General features: G+C 36.9%; 1 protein-coding gene across 6 annotated transcripts in view; it reads left to right on the plus strand.

The window, feature by feature from the left end:
- The window catches only part of PALLD (palladin, cytoskeletal associated protein), a 433,486-nt gene extending 428,754 nt beyond the window's left edge, over positions 1-4,732 (plus strand). For 5 of the 6 annotated variants that reach the window (XM_079142942.1, XM_079142943.1, XM_079142945.1 and 2 more), the window contains 3 exons: positions 440-605; positions 1,135-1,268; positions 2,574-4,732. In XM_079142942.1, the coding sequence (XP_078999068.1) occupies positions 440-605; positions 1,135-1,268; positions 2,574-2,746 (473 nt within the window). In that variant the 3' untranslated portion in view covers positions 2,747-4,732. Of the gene's footprint in view, positions 1-439; positions 606-1,134; positions 1,269-1,430; positions 1,478-2,573 lie in introns of all 6 variants that reach the window. The other variant, XM_079142944.1, reaches the window with a different exon arrangement.
- Positions 4,733-19,516: the final 14,784 nt, after the last annotated feature.

Consider the following 19,516-nt stretch of genomic DNA (forward strand, 5'->3'; position numbering starts at 1 on the left):
CAAAGCAAACATTGCAGATGACTGTGAGGGAATCTAAGCAGATCAGACACCTAGAAATGCTCGTCCCGCTCAGCATCACTAGGTGGCAGTGGTTGGTAAAGGCTGTGTGTGGTGACAATTATGAAGCCATCACAGATTCTAGCACTGACTCAGGCATCTCCCGCAGCCTGTTGGACAGGCATTCTGTGGAGCAGATGGCCAATGGACTGTGTGGGCCTATCAGACATGAATTAATTGAGAAAATAAATGAGGAGAGTGAAGCTTACAAATCTTTGCTTGGTAAAAGAATAGTTTGGAGAGAGGACTAGCATCTTACCACCTGAGGTGAAAAATGGTATCATAAAAGATCTATTTAAGCAATATTTCTAAAGGCTTCTGAATTCTCTGCTGTGCTCCTTTTGTATACCATTGATAGACAATTCGTCTCATGTTTTCTTAGCTAAAGAAGCACACAAACCCCCTGTGTTTCTTGAGAAGTTGCAAAATACAGGAGTTGCTGATGGGTACCCGGTGCGGCTGGAATGCCGCGTCTCAGGAGTACCACCGCCTCAGATATTTTGGAAGAAAGAAAATGAATCACTCACCCATAGCACTGATCGAGTGAGGTGAGACTACACAATGACAATCTAACCCACAGCAGCTCAGCTCTGGTGATATAGAAAAAGATACATTTTATGTGCCATTTAAATCAGTATGTGCAAAAGCCATGCTATTGGTTATATCAAAGACAAAAGTTACTCTTTACCCAAATATAGATTTAAACCTTTAGACAAATGCTCTATTGGTATGTGACAAAGCATACTCTGACTTAACCTAATAGTGATTATTTAAAAGTGTTTATGTCAAAAAGAAAGGATGAATTCATTTGCTTCAGTGGTGACAGACGATTCAGTGGTTTTTGTAAAAGCAGATCCTCGACTAGGAATTAAGTGCACAGATTTATTCATCCTCCTGAGGTCTGCTCTTCTCTCCCATTAACTTTAATGGGGCCAGCAGCCCCTCCAGAATAAGTATGACCCTATTATCTGCTACTTGCACAATTCTGTTTCTAATGACCTAATTAAGAATGATGCTTCATGTCCAATGTCCCTTTTTAAAAATTTAGAGCCCTAATGACTTTATCCTTTTCTGCAGCATGCACCAGGATAATCATGGCTACATCTGCCTGCTCATTCAGGGAGCCACAAAAGAAGATGCTGGGTGGTATACTGTATCAGCCAAGAATGAAGCAGGGATTGTGTCCTGTACTGCCAGACTGGATGTTTACAGTGAGTGCCACTTCATTTCCTCTGGTTGCATTCACTCATTGAATTATGAAAATTTAAACATTTGAACAGCAATTCATGTTATTCTTATCTAATCTTTTTAAACAACTCTAGCCATTTTACTTGTCAAAAAATTTATATTGCTCTTTCTCTTTCTGTTTATAGTTTCTCGACATTAATAATGAAACCCCACCAGGAGAACAAATACCCAAGTATCATTAAGGAGCTTTGAATAATTAGCAAGATATGCATGTTGATTTCTCTTACATGGGCTAGTCAGTTGTGGCTTCCCTACTTAAGCATCCTTAGGAGTTAACAATAGAAAAAGGCATAAATGTCATGTTTTCCTATTACTGTGTTCTGCAAATAACTCTTTTAAGATTGCTTCCTACATTATAATCCTATCACGGTGTCCTAATGCACTCTGAATGTGTGTACCATTGATGCTGGAATGTATACTTTCGTGGCTTACTGCTCTTCTCATTAATAAATCTTAAGCAACTCGGCAATAGCTTTGTTTGTGTATGTATATTTGTGTACATGCATCCAAAATTAAATGAAAAAAAAAAAAACAGTTCCTGCTGAATATACAGATTAGAACAATAGAATTATATGATCTATTGGCATAGGGAAAACCACCAGAAAAAGATTTAAGAACAAATTTCAAATTTTACCTCTTGAAAAAGAGTTTTGTGAGATTCATCAATAAATGAGTGCCCTCAACTGTCTCTACTGCCCAATGCTTTTCAATTTATTAACGTTAAGCATCCCTCCACAACTCTTAACTACTGTAATTATTGATGAAAAAGGTATGTTTTTAAGAGGAGGAAGAGCCAGGCACAATGATCCATGCCTGTAACTCAGTGACTTGAGAGGTTGAGGCAGGAGGATCACAAGTTTGAGGTCAGCTTCAGCAAACTAAAAAGATTAAAGATTAAAAGGACTGGATGTAGCTCAGTTGTAAAGTGTCCCTGGTTGTCAATTCCCCTACCAAAAAAATTGTTTAAAGGAGGAGTGAGAATTAGAAAACTTTTTAACTATTTGAAAGGATTCCCAGCACTACAGTATTATTTTAAAATGAAAATAAACTATACTTGACCTTAATTACCTCTTTGGATTGTAAATCTACAACATATGAGTAAAATGCACAAGCGTCCCTCAGTGTTCCATGTCTTTACAGTGAATGTGCAGTCTGTCACAAAGAATATGTGCCTGGATATGTCCAAAGACATTCTGTATTTACTTGCAATACTTAAGGGCTTTCCAATAGATCTTTGTTAAAAATCTTAATTTGCTCTTTCCTTGTAGCCCAGTGGCATCAGCAGCCACAGACCACCAAGCCCAGAAAAGTACGGCCCTCAGCCAGTCGCTACGCAGCACTTTCGGACCAGGGACTAGACATCAAAGCAGCGTTCCAACCTGAAGCCAACCCATCTCACCTGACACTGAATACTGGCTTGGTAGAAAGTGAGGACCTGTGATCCAGCATTCTTGTTAAAGCTGAAACACCGAAACCACATCGCCTTGACCGACATATTCCTCCACCACATTATGTAAAAGGAAGAAATATACCTTTGCCTATAAGAAATTAAAAAAAAACACCAAAATAATATTTTTCTTACTTGACATACCAAACTAGAGTTTAAGTAGGTGATACATATAGAAATACACACATTGCACAGAAAATTCACATTTATTGTCCAATTTAAAACTTGGAATTGCCGTGATTAAAGTGGTCTGAAATGCCAAAATGCTAAAGGAAATCATTTGTTCGAGGATAACCATGAATCTACAAGTGCCTTTAAACACAAACCACAGGTGCTACGTAGTGTGATAGCATGAAATGTTTAACATAATGCAACGACGTCTAAAGTGCAGTGTTTTCAGACAGCTACAGTGACCCAAGTGCAATATATAAGGATGAAAAGGAAAAGAAAATGACAAAGAAATCCAAGTAAATGCCTTGTCTTTGCGAATTGTTTTATATTAAATCATAAGGAACTACTTGCCTTAATTTTTATTAATATCAAGAGTTTTCTAACAAGGTTAATGTCTTTGTTCGTAACCGTTTTTTTCTTTTGTGTAGTATTCTCTTTTCATGCTACCTTGGTAAGAAGCTTATTTACAAACCATATTAAAAGGCTAATTTAAATATAAATAATATAAAATATTGTGAGTAAAGCAGAAATATATTATAGTCCATTCCACAAAAGGCATCCAAACCACCCAAATGACCAAGGTATATAGTATATTTGGAGGAAATGAGGGTTTGGAAGGAGTAGGGAGGAGAATGAAGGAATATGCTACCAGCACAATTGTACTGTATTCATTTAGATAAAAGTAGAAGGGGCAGGAGAGGTGGCAAAGACCAGGCTTTTCTTTGGTTTTCTTCGAAATTAATCTTAAGGTGTAGGTGAAAAAACACTGCCATTCACAAGTCAAGCTAGAAGTTTGAAGTACATGTGCTATGGAGATTTCAGTGTTATCTGAAGTTTGTGTTGTGGTTGAAGATTTTAGATGTGCACAGCAAGTGGAATATGGATTGAGACTGCAAGAGTGGCATAAATAAGAAATTGCCTGTAGAACTAGTGTACTTGATGGAAATGGAGAGTTAAGGAGAGTCAAAAACAAGTTTGTGCTATAATGCATTTTTTTCATTGGCACTAGATATGGTGAATGGAAATTATGATTTCACTTCCCTGCTGCCATGAAACCTTGCCTTAAGAAGGTGCTGGGGTTTGAGCAGTTTGAAAGGCATATCCACAAAGACTGCTTTTTGAATGCATATGATTCTGCATCAGCTAGACTGAGTTGATTCTGACCAGACTTGATAGTTTTAAGTCGGAACCAAAACAATTTTTAAATGAGAAAAAATAATTTGGTCTAGTAGTATAAAATATGAGGCTTCAATGGTACTTTGCTATGAAAAGAAAACACTGTATTCCTTATGCAGAACACATATATCTTTCATTATTTATAATAAAAGTGTTGAACTTTCTTAGCTCAGTTATTCAATTCATACATAGTATTTTTTTAAATAATTTTGTATCTGTATACCACCCCATATATTTCATATTACTGCTTCACATGTACAGCTTTCTACTTTGTAAGAACACCAACCAAGTTTTAAATGAGTAATAGGCTTGAGCACCAGGTGGCAGATGTTCTGTGCAGCATGGTACAAATTTCTTTGCCCACACTTACATGCATTGCTAACATGGAGTCGAAGATACCGTACAGACAGTCTCATGGACCTATATCTGTATTGTAGAATTACGACTTATGTCATATATTGCCAAATTTTTCTGAATGTGACTTTTTTGCTAATTTGCTGGGTTGGGGATTAACTAGCATTATTTTGCCACCTTTTGTGTTGTATTTATAAAAAAAAAAAGTATTATCATACTACTTTGGATTGTTGTGCTGGTATAATGTGGATTTAACATCAATAAATATTTAACAAATAATAGTGCAATTTTGTGAAGCAAAAAATTTAGTTGTTTTAGGTTTCTCCTGCTGCTGTAATAAATTAACAAAACCTTAGAAGCTTCATGCAACATTCTTATGATCATAGTTCTGCAGATCAGAAGTTTAGGCATGTTGCAGCTGGTTTTCTGTTCAAAATAAGACTAAAATTGGTGTCAGCTAGACTGCATTCCAGTCGGAAGCTCGAATCCTCCCAGCTCAAGTGATGGTGACAGAATTCAGTTACTTGCAGTTGTAGGACAGGTGCCGTTTAGTCTGTCAGGCAGACTGCACTCAGCTCTTGAAAGCCACCGGTTTTCCTTGCCATGTAGCCCTGTCCATCCTCAGAGCTGGCAATGTGAACCTCCCTCATGTCAGATCCCTCCCACACTGTGATTCTCTTCTGTCAAGGAGCCAGTCCCTTTTGTATGTGCACCTGATTACGTCAGGTTCTCACGGCTCCCTTTCCTAAAGTCACCTGATCTTGGACCTTAATTGTATATGCAAAATCCCTTTAGAGTAGCACCTACATTTGTGTTTGATTAGATGACTAAAAGTAGGTATATGAACAATGAGACAGAGATACTGAGTACCATCTTAGAATTCTGCCTACCACATAAATTTATTATATGCAGTCATGTAAATACATGTGTTTACCAAAGCCATGGCTTACAAGGGTTCATAAAATATACCAAGATGACAGAAGTGAGGAAAAAAGGAAGAAAATAAAAAGAGCGTTAATGGAACATGAGCTTAAACACACATGCACACACGCTCATATATATCTCTATATATATTGCATTAATATCTAGATAGTTAAAACAGGTGAACAAGAATACATTTAGGTTTTCCCACTACAGGAAAAAAAAAAAGATAAAGCTTGTCATGTGTGTATTTCATAGCCTTCATAAATTGAAAGTATCTGTCTTTTATACAAGCTCTATGATGTAATTTCATGGATACATTTGAATTAGACCTGAACTGTGCATTTCGCATTGTCCCCAATGCCCTATCACTTCTATTTTGTAGGTTTCAAGATCCACTATATATTTAAATGCTGAATTTATCTCTGATTTTGCAAAAAAAAAAAAAAAATGCAATAATCACTTAGCTATCCTGATAGCTAGAGACTAATAAAGTGAAAAGTATGATTGCTTTACATTATGGAAATATGAATTCTATAGCATGATAATGAAGAACTTGAGTTTTGGAGTTGGCCAACCAGGATTTGAATCTTAGCTCTGTTGATCCTGAGTGACCTGTGTGACCCATGAAAAGTGACTTTCCCTCCCCAAGCCTCAGATGAGATAATGCATGTAAAACTTAATTAACATGATACATGGCACATATTAAAAGTTCAATAACTGTCAGTTATTATTTTATATCATTTGGAAACTGATATAATGTATACAACCAGGAAAACAATGAATAGCAAAATTTGTGAATTTGGAAGGGAAAAAATTAACCCCTAATTGAAATTTAAATTTCAACGATTCAGTCAATTATGAATGTAAGCAAGGAAACACAGTAGTGTAAAAGTACCTGTGACTGTCCCCATAGCAATTATATTGCAAATGGTGCAAGCATCTTGAAATACCATTTACATTCAGCACTACTTCAAATCTATGGCAGTTATTAGACCTACCAGTAAATGATGTGTATTATATGATAAAACTGGTTTTAATACTTTGATAATTACTTTAAATAATTTTTTCTTTGCATTTTATGCATTTGTAAACATTATTTCGAGAAGAGATCCATAAGATACACTAGATTGTCAAGAAGGTAAATGGCACAAAAAAATTAAGACCCATGCTTAGAGAAACTCAAAGATAAAGAAAAGGAGAAATGGCAAGCATACTTACTACTGCAATGTATCAGAAAAACATTAGAATAACCTAAACTGCTCACTAGAAGAAAGGAACAATCTACCCATACAGTGGAATACGACGAGTTAAGTGAAGAAGGGATTTATACCTAAAATGGATAAATATCAAAAGCAATATTTGATGATAAAAGAGAGTTGCAAAAAGACGTGTAGTATGGCTTTGTTTATGTAATTCAATTTTATAAATTTTTAAAAACAATACATGTAAATAATACCAATTCCAGGAAGTGGTTCCCCTGGAAGTGATGCAGAATAAGAGGGCCTTCAGAAAAATGCATAATACTTTTACTTTTTAAAAGAAATTACATGAAACAGAAAAATGTTAACATCTGTAGATGTAGGTAAGTATATTATTTTCAACATATTTTCTTCATTTTTGAAATGCTTCATAATGATAAAATTTTTAAGTGTTTATAAATATTTAACTGTATAATTAGCTGAAGGTTCATGCTGAGGAGCAGTTGCAAATAATTTAGAAATAGGTACATTATGCTAAGTGAATAAAAACCATTCAAATAAAAACAAATACCGCATGATTCCACTTACAGAAGGGACCTAAATTAGTCAAACTCTTAGTGATGAAAGTAGAATGGAAGTCGCAAAGAGCCGGGGAAAAGGAAATAGTCAATAAATGGTAAAGAAAGAAGAAAATGGTTCAGAGATCTGCAATACAACAATGTGCATATAGTTAACAACCATGCACTACACAAATTTTTGTTATAAAGGAAGAGTTCATGTTATGAGTTTTTTGTCACAATTTTTTAAAATAGGGTAGAGTCCCACATGGGCAGGTTAAGAAGTTTGTATTTTGTCACAGGAAAAACAGAGGTACTGAAAGTTTTCGCATAGGGGGTTGACACCGAAAGGTTCATAAAGATGACCCTGGCAGCTACGTAATGGGTAAATGGGAGGGAAAACGTGGAAAGATGAAAGAGAAGACAGCTGGGATACTTCGAGGCCAGAAAAGGATCATGAAAAGAGGACAATGGAAGATGCAGGAAGCAGCAAAAGAACTCAGTAGCTACTCGTCACAGAAGGTAAGAGAAGGAAAGAAGATGAAATGCACCCCAGGTTTCCAGCCACAGTGGACAGGATGACAGTGACAGACCCGCAGGAAGAAAGACCAATACAAATACCCAAATCGGTAATTCTATTATAACAATATTTCCTCAAACGTATTCCAGGGAATATAGGTTCCTGTGATGCCCCATGGGAAAAAGAATTCTGTCACCATCTACTGTATGACCTCTCTTAGAAATTAAATATACACATCAATCCATTAAACATTATTATGCCTTGTGATAAAGATATTGTTTAACCCAGCAAGTCTCACACTTTCCTGGCCAGAAGGTAGGTTTTTTAAAAAGCACCTCATGAAAGCTTTCTTTTTATTTTGTCCCTATAAAAAAAAAAAAAAAAACAGGAACATCTTATGCAACAAACTTAAAATGCTGTCATAGAGAACAATTTTCCTTACAAAATTTCTCATTCTTAGATTAAGAACGATGACTCTCACACCTCTTCATCACTAGAGCTACCAACGATTGGTTTTCAATAAGGGTTTCTATCCCTGCAGGAAAGTTACTAGGTATGACAAGTGAATACTAAAAAGCTTTGGTACAATGTGGGCACCAGGGCTGCTGAATCATTACTGCTTAAGACAATGAGTCAAACGAATCCAATGAAGTGGAAAATCCAGATGGATCCATTTCCAGAGACATACAATCTACTAAAATTGAACCCAAAGAATATTAGAAACCAAATGGCAACTAGGTAATGAAGTCTCCCAACAAGTTCAGGACTGGATGGATTCACTGATGAATTTTATCAAACTTGTAAAAAGAATTAACACTGATACTACACAAACTATTTCATAGAGAGGAAAGGAACCCTTCAAAATCATTTAGGAACATCACTCCCAAGAGTTCTTCTGGACTATGTTCTAATTTGTTGGATTTTGATCCAATTTCCTTCCTGTGCATCTGCATTCATACTTTCTTAGTCATGATTCTTCTTTGGAAAAGATTTGTTTTAAAAAGAACCATAACAACTTGATACCTTTGAATTTATAAATACCTAGTCTAGAATTTCCATAAGCTAGTCATTTGTGTCTTCAATTCAAAAGATGAAACAGTGTTGGACTGTGTTTTAGAAATGTTGGATTTGTTTTGTAAAAGCAGGAACAGCAATACTTCCTAATTTGCTTAGACTGGTGCCCACAAAATTTGAAATTACATCATCTCTAAATAGATACTGGTATAAACAGTAGGAATGAGCAAGTTGTGTGTGCAAGCACATGGATGCTCATGTACACAGAAACACAATTATTCACTATATATGTGTGCGCATATATATATATATATATATATATATATATATATATATATATATAAATGTCATCCTGTACCCCACAAATTGTTTGGGAAATTATTTATGCATCAATTAAAATTAAAATAGCATTAAAAAAGAAAAAAAAAGTCATTTTATGAAACAAGTATTACCCTGATTTTAAAAAACCTGATTTAAAAAAACTTATACATCATAATAAACTTGATAAACACAGATACAAAAATCCTCAATAAAATACCCACAAATCAAATTCAATAACATATTTAAAAGATCATAGGCCATGATCAAGTTGGTATTGCAGGGACACAAGGATGTTTCAACATACACAAATCAATAAACATACCACATAAACAGAATCAAGAATAAAAATCACATAATCTCAGTAGATGCAGAAAAAGCCTTCGATAAAATTTAACATCTCTTTATGATAAAAGCTTTGAAGAAACATGGTACAGAAGGATCATAACACAACTTAATAAAAGTCATATATGACAAATTTATAGCCAACATTATAGTGAACAGGGAAAAACTAAAAGCATTTCCTCTAAAATCAGAAAGAAGACTATTAATGAATACAGTATTTGAAATTTTAGCAAGAACAATCAGGCAAGAGAAAAAAAAAGAAATACAAAAGAAATACTAGAAATACAAATAGTAAAGGAGTAAGTCAAATTACCTGTTTGCAGATGATATGATTCTATACTTAGAAGAACTTCCTCAAAAGTCTCTCAGAACTGATAGATAAATTCAGCAAACTAACAGGACACAAAATCAGCATACAAAAATCAGTAGCTTTTCTACATACTCAAAATAAAATCACTGAGAAAGAAATCAGGAAACAACCCCAATTATAGTAACCTCAAATAAAATACCTAGGAATTAACCTAACCAAGGAGGTGAAAGACCTCTACAATAAAAATTCTAAAACACTGAAGAAAAACAGAAAAAAGAGAGTACCAAATGGAAAGATCATAACCCCAGCCACTCAGGAGGCTGAGGTAGAAGGACTGCAAGTTCAAAGACAGTCTCAGCAACTTAGCAAGACCTGTCTCAAAATTAAAAATAGTAGTAGTAGTAGTAGTAGTAGTAGTAGTAGTAGTAGTAGTAGTAGTGATAGTAATAATAATAATGTGCTGAGTCTGTAACTCAGTGGTAGAGCACCCCTGGTTTCAATTCTCAATACCACAAAAATAAATAAGGGTAAAAAAATAAACCCCCAAAAGGAAGACAGAAGATTCATTTAACAGGGGCTGGAAAATGTGTTTGCATGTAGCAGTAGTAGGTACGCTAGTCAGAGAGGTAAATCTTCAATTTCCTTAGTGGGAAGGCAATAGATAATGCCTAATTCCAAAAATCAGGGAATACATTAATTAGAAATAAGATTAATACCAAATAAATCAGATTAAAGTGGTTCTCCACAAGGAATAGAAAATGACCATCCAAATGATTTTAATGTAAACTAACAAATAGAAAAAACTGAATTTAAACAGACACTAAACTACAAAAATGGTATTGTTTGATCTATGGATAATAGTTACTCTTTCATAGACAGCAGAATATATTGTATGTTATTATAATTTTCTTTTCAATTGCTTTCAAGTTGCCGAAGGACATGTCATAGTCATGGAAAACTGGCAAGCAAAACGGGACCACTGCGGAAAGCAGCCCCCCAAAGTGTTCTGCAGGAATACATCTTATCCTTTGCCCCAGTTCACCCCCACTGAAGATCAAATATTAAGGGTTGGGACAACCAGCCTTAAAACTGAGCTTATGTGTGCATGTCAAGAGATTGGTCAAGCAGACTGGAGTCCAGGCCTAGAGGGTAAAGGCTGCCAGCTAAGGAGCAGCAATGGCCACAAGGGACTAAACAGAGCTCACTACAGCGTAGCCACAGGGAAAGGTATGATTAAAAAGAGTCAGATTCTGGGAAATCATAGGAAAGTTACACAGTTGTTTGGCAGCTAGCTCCCTTACAGCCCAGGGGTCACAAATATTTGTTTCTAACTGATCCATTCAGTAAAAGGATAAAAGTGTCTGGTGTAAATAATTCAATCAACACAGGAGTTCTGCTTTTAGAATAAGAATTCACTCTCTGAGATGTGCTTGGTGATAAAGATCAGGCTAGCATTCTATGAACAAACCAGAAATCATACTGCTTAGAACCCATATGTTTCAGATAAAGATGAATAGATAAATTTGAAAACAAGACTTGAGAAATAAGACCCCAAAAATATATCTCCATACTCTAGGGATACAGCCACATTATTATGCACAATTCACAATCGCCAAATTGTGGAACCAACCTAGGTATCCTCCAACAGATGAATGGATAAAGAAAAGGTGGTATATACACACAATGGAGTATTACTCAGCCATATAGAAGAATGAAATTATGCATTTGCTGGTAAATGGAAGGAACTGGAACTATCATGCTAAATGAAATCAGCCAAATTCAGAAAGCCAAAGGTTGAATGTTTTCTCTGGTATGCAGAAGCATATCAAGGGTGTGGGGGAAGAAGAGAGAGAGAGAGAGAGAGAGAAAGGGAAAAGGGGTAGCATCAAAACAGAATAAAGATCCATGGACAGGATAAAAGATAAACAGCAGAATGAATCTGACTTAACTTTCCTATGTACATACATATATGAATATACCACTGTGAATCTCATCATCATGTATATCCACAAGACACTAATGTTTTAAAAACTAAACTATAAGTAAGTAGCAGAAAGATCAGTAAAGTTGAGGGAAAAGAACAGGGGGAGGGAGAAGGGGAGGCAAAGGGAAAATACTGGGGACTGAATTAGAGCAAATTATATTCCATGCTTCCATAATTATGGCAAAATGAATCTTAATGTTATGTATAACTAAAAAGAAGAATTTTAAAAAATAGGAAAAACAGGAATATAAAACCAAATGTTTCAACACTGGGAGAATTCCAGACGGCATGCACCAGCATTCCTGTGAGGAGGAAAGGAAAAAACACTAAGACCTACTATGTGCCAGGCTTATGCTAATACTTTAATACTATTTCATTCAATTACTAGTACTTCTGCTAGTACTTTAATACTATTTCATTCAACTCTAGGAAGTGTTACTCTCTTTTCCCACTGAGGAAACAGACTCAGAGGAGAATGTAATTTGACAAAACCACAATTAGTTACAGAGTTTGAACTTGAAACCAGGACTTTCTGGCTCCAATTCCTTTTCTTTCTACTAGCCTCATTGCAAAAGATATGAAGCCCTATTCTGGGATGTTTCACATCATCAATAGGAGTGTGCTAAAAATTAGTGACATAGTCATCTTTTCGTAGATGAAAAGTTAGTACAAAAGGTCACTCAAATTTCCAGTAAAGATACATATAAACAAGATTCCTATTGTACTCCTGGCAAGTATATTAGCTATTAACTTCGAATATAGATACTTAAATATGTTAATCAGCTAAAATAATTTAAAGGCAATGCATAGATTTCTGTCACTCTCAGGAAGAAGAAACTGTCCCTTCAATATGCAATCTGAACACCAATCGCATCAGCACCATTCATTTGCAGTCTTCACCACCTAAACGTTCAGAGAAAGAATCTAATATTCAATTGTTCTATTTAAACTAAAACAAAAGTGATGTTGATTTATCATCATGACAATTTAAGAGGCTTCTAAAAGATCAAAACAGCATTTTGCTTTGTCAAGTAACGTCCTTAGATGATATACATAACGAGTCACTGCAAGACTATTCAATAGACGTTTTGCCCCCTAGTGCAGATAATGGGAAATTGTGTTCTCCGAATGCTGTGCTCCAGATTGTATCCTCACCCAAAATTCACCTCCTCTACCACCATACTCCCTTTTTCTTTTACCAGCTCTATCAAAGCATAATTCACAAGAATGGAGGAAGGAAGGACTGTATAGAGGGAAAAGAGGGGTGGGAGGGGTGGGGGAAAGGGAAAAAATAACAGAATGAATCAAACAACATTACCCTATGTAAATTTATGATTGCACAAATGGTATGCCTTTACGCCATGTACAAACAGAGAAACAACATGTATCCCATTTGTTTACAATAAAAAAAGAAAGGAAAAAAAGCATAATTCATCATTTAAAGTATATAATCTCATAAATTTTGAAAACATATACAGCAGTGAACCTGCTACCACATCAAGATACAAAACATTTCCATCACTTCCAAAAGTTTTCTCTTGCCCTTTCATAGTCCATCCCTCTCTCCACCACCAGGTCCAGACAACTACTGTTCTGCTTTCTGTCATTATAGATTAGTTTGCATTTTTAAGAATTGACTGGAATCATGCAGTATGATCTGGCTTCTTTCATTCTGCACAATTATTTTGCAGTTCATCCATGTGTGTAAGTAGTTGGTTTTTTTGTGTTGCTAAGTAATATTCTATTGTGTAGAAATATTATTTGTCGTTAATTCACTCTCAATAATGAATATGTGCACTACTTGCTTCTGGTTATTATGAATAGAGCTACCACGAACAATAATGTTCAAATCTTTGTGTGGATATATATTTTTATTTATATCTAGGAACAGAAAGGCTGAGTTACGTGTTCAACTTTTTAAGATGCTGCCAAATGGTCTTTCAAAGAGTTTGTAGCACTTCACACTCCCACCATCAGCATAAAAATGTCCTGTTTGCTCCCTATCTTCCATTGTTATCGTAAGTCTTTTTTATTTCAATCATTCTGCTGGGTTTCTAGTAGTATCTCATTGTGATTTTAATTGACATTTCTCTGATGACCAAGGCTATTGAGCACCTTTCCATGTATCTAAGGCCATTTATATATCTTCTTCTGTAAAAGTATTCAAATATTTTGGCAATTATTTATTTGATTTTTTTTTTTTTTACTTTTTAAATTTTTTTTCAGATGTTGATAGACCTTTATTTTATTCATTTATTTATATGCGGTGCTGAGAATCGAACCCAGTGCCTCACGCATGCTAGGCAAGTGCTCTACACTGAGTCACAACCCCAGCCCCTGGTTGTTTTATTATTTACTTGTGAAAATATGTTCTAATTCTGAATATATGGGATTTTTTTCAAACTCATAAATGCTTTACAAATAATTTTGCCTCACCTGTGACTTGCCTTTTTCTTTCTTTTTTTTTTTTTTTTTTTTTTCATTTTTTGTTTGTTCAGTTGGTTAGTTTTTGCAGTGCAGGAGACCAAGCCAGTGGCCTCACACATGCTGGGCAAGTGCTCTACCACTGAGTCCCCTTTTTCATTTCATTTCTTTAGTGTTCTGTAGTTCTCATTGTAGAGGTCTTTCACCTCTTTTGTGAGATTGATTCCCAAGTATTTTATTTTTCTCAAGGCTATTGTGAATGGGGTAGTTTTCCTAACTTCTTTGTCTGAAGATTCATCACTTATGTATAAAAATGCATTGGATTTATGAGCATTGATCTTGTAACCTGCTACTTTACTGAATTCACTTATGAGTTCTAAGAGTTTTCTGGTGGAATTTCCAGGTTCCTCTAAATATATAATCATGTCATCAGCAAACAGGGATAGTTTGAGTTCCTCTTTTCCAATTCGTATCCCTTTAATTTCTTTGGTTTGTCTAATTGCTCTGGCTAGAGTTTCAAGGACGATGTTGAATAGAAGTGGTGAAAGAGGGCATCCCTGCCTTGTTTCAGTTTTTCTGGGGAATGCTTTCAGGTTTTCACCATTTAGCATTATATTGGCCATGGGCTTAGTGTAGATGGCCTTTACAATGTTAAGGAATGTTCCCACTATCCCTATTTTTTCTAGTGTTTTGAGCATGAAGGGATGCTGTATTTTATCGAATGCTTTTTCTGCATCTATTGAAATAATCATGTGATTCTTAACTTCTAGTCTGTTGATATGGTGAATGACATTTATTGATTTCCAGATGTTGAACCAACCTTGTATCCCTGGGATAAAACCCACTTGATCATGGTGCACTATCTTTTTAATATGTTTTTGTATGCGATTTGCTAAAATTCTGTTGAGAATTTGCGTCGATGTTCATTAAGGATATTGGTCTGAAATTTTCTTTCCTCGATGTGTCTCTGTCTGGTTTAGGTATCAGGGTGATATTGGCTTCATAGAATGATTTTGGGAGGGTTCCCTCCTCTTATATTGCACGGAATACTTCGAGGAGTATTGGAATGAGCTCTTCTTTAAAGGTTTTGTAGAACTCGGCTGAGAACCCATCTGGTCCCGGACTTTTCTTTGTTGGTAGGCTTTTGATGACTTCTTCTATTTCATTGCTTGAAATTGATCTATTTAAGTTGTGTATGTCCTCCTCGTTCTGTTTAGGTAATCCATATGTCTCTAGAAACTTGTTGATGTCTTCGAGGTTTTCTGTTTTGTTGGAATATAGATTTTCAAAATAGCTTCTAATTATGTTTTGTATTTCACTTGTGTCTGTCGTGATATTTTCTTGTTCATTCCGTATTTTAGTAATTTGAGTTTTCTCCCTCTTTCTCTTTGTTAGTGTGGCTAAGGGTTTATCAATTTTGTTTATTTTTTCAAAGAACCAACTCTTTATTTTGTTAATTTTTCCAATTGTTTCTTTTGTTTCAATTTCATTGATTTCGGCTCTGATTTTAACTATTTCCTGTCTTCTACTACTTTTGGTGTTGGTCTGCTCTTCTTTTTCTAGGCTTTGAGTGTTGTTTATTTGTTGATTTCTACTTCTTTTGTTGAATGCGCCCCATGAAATAAATCTTCCTCTAAGTACTGCTTTCATAGTGTCCCAGAGATTTTGATATGATGTGTGTTTGTTCTCGTTTACTTCTAAGAATTTTTTTATTTCCCTCCTGATGTCTTCTGTTATCCCTTCATCATATAATAGTGTATTATTTAATCTCCAGGTATTGGAGAAGTTTCTGTTTTTTATTCTGTCATTTATTTCTAATTTCAATCCATTATGATCTGATAGAATACAAGGTAGTGTATCTTCTCATATTTGCTAACAGTAGCTTTGTGGTATAAAATATGGTCTATTTTAGAGAAGGATCCATGTGCTGCTGAGAAGAAAGTGTATTCGTCCTTGGTTGGATGGTATATTCTATATAAGTCGGTTAAGTCTAAATTGTTGATTGTGTTGAGATCTAAGATTTCTTTATTCAATTTGTGTTTGGAAGATCTATCCAGTTGTGAGAGAGGTGTGTTAAAATCGCCTAGTATTATTGTGTTGTGGTCTCTTTGATTTCTGGAATTGAGAAGGATTTGTTTGACGTACATGGATGAGCCAATGTTTGGGGCATAGATATTTATGATTGTTATATCTTGCTGATTTATGCTTCCCTTAAGCAGTATGTAATGTCCTTCTTTATCCCTTCTGACTAGTTTTAGCTTGAAGTCCACATTATCTGAAATGAGGATGGATACTCCAGCTTTTTTGCTGTGTCCATGTGCATGGTATGTTTTTCCCCATCCTTTCGCCTTTAGTCTGTGGGTGTCTCTTTCTATGAGATGAGTCTCTTGCAGGCAGCATATTGTTGGATTTTTCTTTTTAATCCAATCTGCCAGTCTATGTCTTTTGTTTGATGAGTTCAGGCCATTAACATTCAGGGTTATTATTGAGATATGATTTGTATTCCCAGTCATTTGACTCATTTTTGTTTTTTGACATGATTTGGTTTCTCCTTTATTTGGCTATTGCTTTAGGCTAGTTACTCCCGTTGCTGATTTGCATCATTGTTTTTCATCTCTTCCTCATGGAATATTTTGTTGAGAATGTTCTGTAATGCCGGCTTTCTTTTTGTAAATTCCTTTAGCTTTTGTTTATCATGGAAGGATCTTAATCAGGTAACACTCTTTTTATTTATTTATTTTTTTTTTCTTCTTTGGGTTTGAGACCAGTCTCCTACTGAGTCTTCAGGCTTCCTCTATTTACATTTCAATGTAAACCTTGACTGAGATCTGGAAGGAGCTGACAGGTTTTAGCAGAAACTGAATGCCTAGGGCATTTTAACCCTTATTCCTGGTTAGTAATCAATTCAGGTTTGGATGCAGAAAATTGTTAAACATAATCTCCCACTACTTGGGGAATGGGGCTACTATATCATACTCCTTACTGGGGCATGCCACTAATGGTTGGGCTGGTTACTCCCTCCGTACCAGCGTATGTGAGACCTCGTGGCAGGAAGACTAGGTGGGCTGGGCCAGTGAATGGAAGCAGAAACAGCTGAGTCAAAGTTGGAGGAGGAGGAGGGATTAAGAGGGAGAGAAGAAGGAGGCATTCAAGTTTGCAGGAAGAGCACAGAAGCACAAGAAAGAAGGGTCTTGAAGATAAGGAATCCCCTTCCATCTGCCTGCTCGCTCATGGAAGCTGTGTGCCAATATCTTTGGTAGCCACAGTCCACCTTCCCATGGAGCGATCTTTCATCCCTGCACAGGCCAATTTGTGATCGGTAGTTATTCCTTCCCAAACTAACATTTTAACATTTACCAGGAAGGCCATACAAGGAGGGGGGAGGTTAGAGTCTGTGAGTTCTTGCCCAGTGTCATAAAATGGCCACTGGGAAGATTTCCCACCACCCAGGAGGAGGAGGGCGAGGGCTTTCATTGGTATCTGATGTGGCCCCAGAATGCAAGATGGCGGCAATGAGCCTCCTCGGGGCAGAAGTGGGCCCTTGCTATGAGTAGAGGCTGGCTGCCCTCGTGGTTCTTCAACCTTGGGAGGAGTGGACGGAGATGGATTGGGCTTCTCATTAAAGGTCTCCCAAGGTTGTTTACTCTGTGGCAAGTTTCTGAAAGGAGATGCAACAGGAGGAGCCAAGGGTTCTTTAGGCGGTGGCTCATTGGGGGAAACCTTGGAGCCCCCTTTGGGAGGTCCTGGAGAGAAGCAGGCCTTAAGGGCGGATAATGTAGGGCAGACTCTCAATGGGGGACCCTTCCCTAAGTTGATTTCCCTCTTCCTAACAAGTTGTCCACATGACAAGCCCATACGGACCAGTCAAAAAGATTAGCGGCAGGAAGCCAAGGGGCCACTGAAGTAAAGGTGTCCCAGGCTTTTTCCACCTGTATCAGACAACTCAAGGCCCCTACTCTTCAGCATGAGTCTAAGCTGAGAGCGCAGGGTCACCATGTGTGGTGTGTGTTTGCCCCGTCTTTTCAGGGATGCCCTTACCTTGGAACTCGCTTGGCCCGATGTGCTGGTACTTTCGGTTTTGAAGCTGCCTCTTTGCTTTGGCTGCAGATCAGCCTTAAGGGGCCTGATGTTGGGCGCCAGATGTCAGGGTCTTAAGCCCCCTGCTCTTCTCGACCAGCGACAAGGGAAGGGGACACTTCCCAACAAGGTCAGACCGGGATTGGTAGGGCCGACTGAGCACCCGCTCCCAGCCCTCCAGGAGGAGGACAATCAGACGCATCAGGGAGACCAGTCACAGCAGGAACTCGTTTATTGAGAAAATCACACAGCTTTTATGTAGGGTGGGGGCTAGGCGGGAACCAATCAGCTTAAAGGTCAGCAGGGCATGGGTGTTCATGCAGGTGAGAGTCCCATAGGACTATTTGCAAGCACGAGCTGATCACGTTCGCAGAACTGTTGTTAACCAATCCCTGAGAGTGGTCCGATTTATCGTCATTAACCTCTGAAACCACCTTTGAGCCTTGATCTTGCTCACTCGCCAGGGAGTAAGGAGTCAGCCTGAGTTAGTTAACGTGTCATTAGTCCCAACAGTGGGTGAATCATACTTTAAGGAAAACTCTGTCAAAAAACCAACTTTACTTGGGATAAGGTAGTGGCAGCTGCTGTTAGAGATTAGGCTCCATGAAGTGCACTCAAATTGGGTCCTTTTGAAACACTGTGTAGTAGGTCATTTCAAATTTCTCTCCCTATAGAAGCCATGATGTCTTTGTAAAGGATCATGCGGTAATTCAGTATGTGAAAACATTGGGGACTGTATTAACTTTTGTCCATGAGTTTGCTTCCAACAGGTCTACACACTCTACTCATGCACTGCTTTAACCAGTTCAATCTCACAATCAAGTTCTTCCAAAAATCTGAAAGGAATAAGGATCAGACCAATAGCTAGTGACAATATGGATGGGACCATTGGAAGTATTTCTGAAAACCAATACTTCAAACTGGCCTGAGTAAACACCATGGATCCACCACATACAGATGAAGTCTGCATCCAACACTTACCAAGAAGATCAGATTCCTAGACTGTCACCACGACAGAGTACCAGAAGGACTTATTTAAGAAAAAAGTGGCAATATTTATCCTTCCCCCTTGATAATTTTGTGGAAATAACCCTTTCTTAAAACATCTTTTGAGGTCCTATAGAAAGGATCTTACAGAGTGTACAGCTAGTAGGAATGGGGATAATCCCATAGTAAACAGATGGACCATCCCAAATGGAGGCTATCTCAGTGTTAGGCTTTATTCTCCCCCAAAAAGAAACTTTGATTATGCCAAGAACAAGGGAATATTGGCTGAAGTTTAACACAGCATATATTAAAACCCCATTGCAGAAGACTTGGAATATGGAGAAGGGCCAATTTTGTTGTGAAGGAATAGAATATCATACCATACAAAATTGTACCACAGATCC

This window comes from Sciurus vulgaris (assembly GCF_902686455.1).
Source record: "Sciurus vulgaris genome assembly, chromosome: 5".
Taxonomy (NCBI): domain Eukaryota; kingdom Metazoa; phylum Chordata; class Mammalia; order Rodentia; family Sciuridae; genus Sciurus; species Sciurus vulgaris.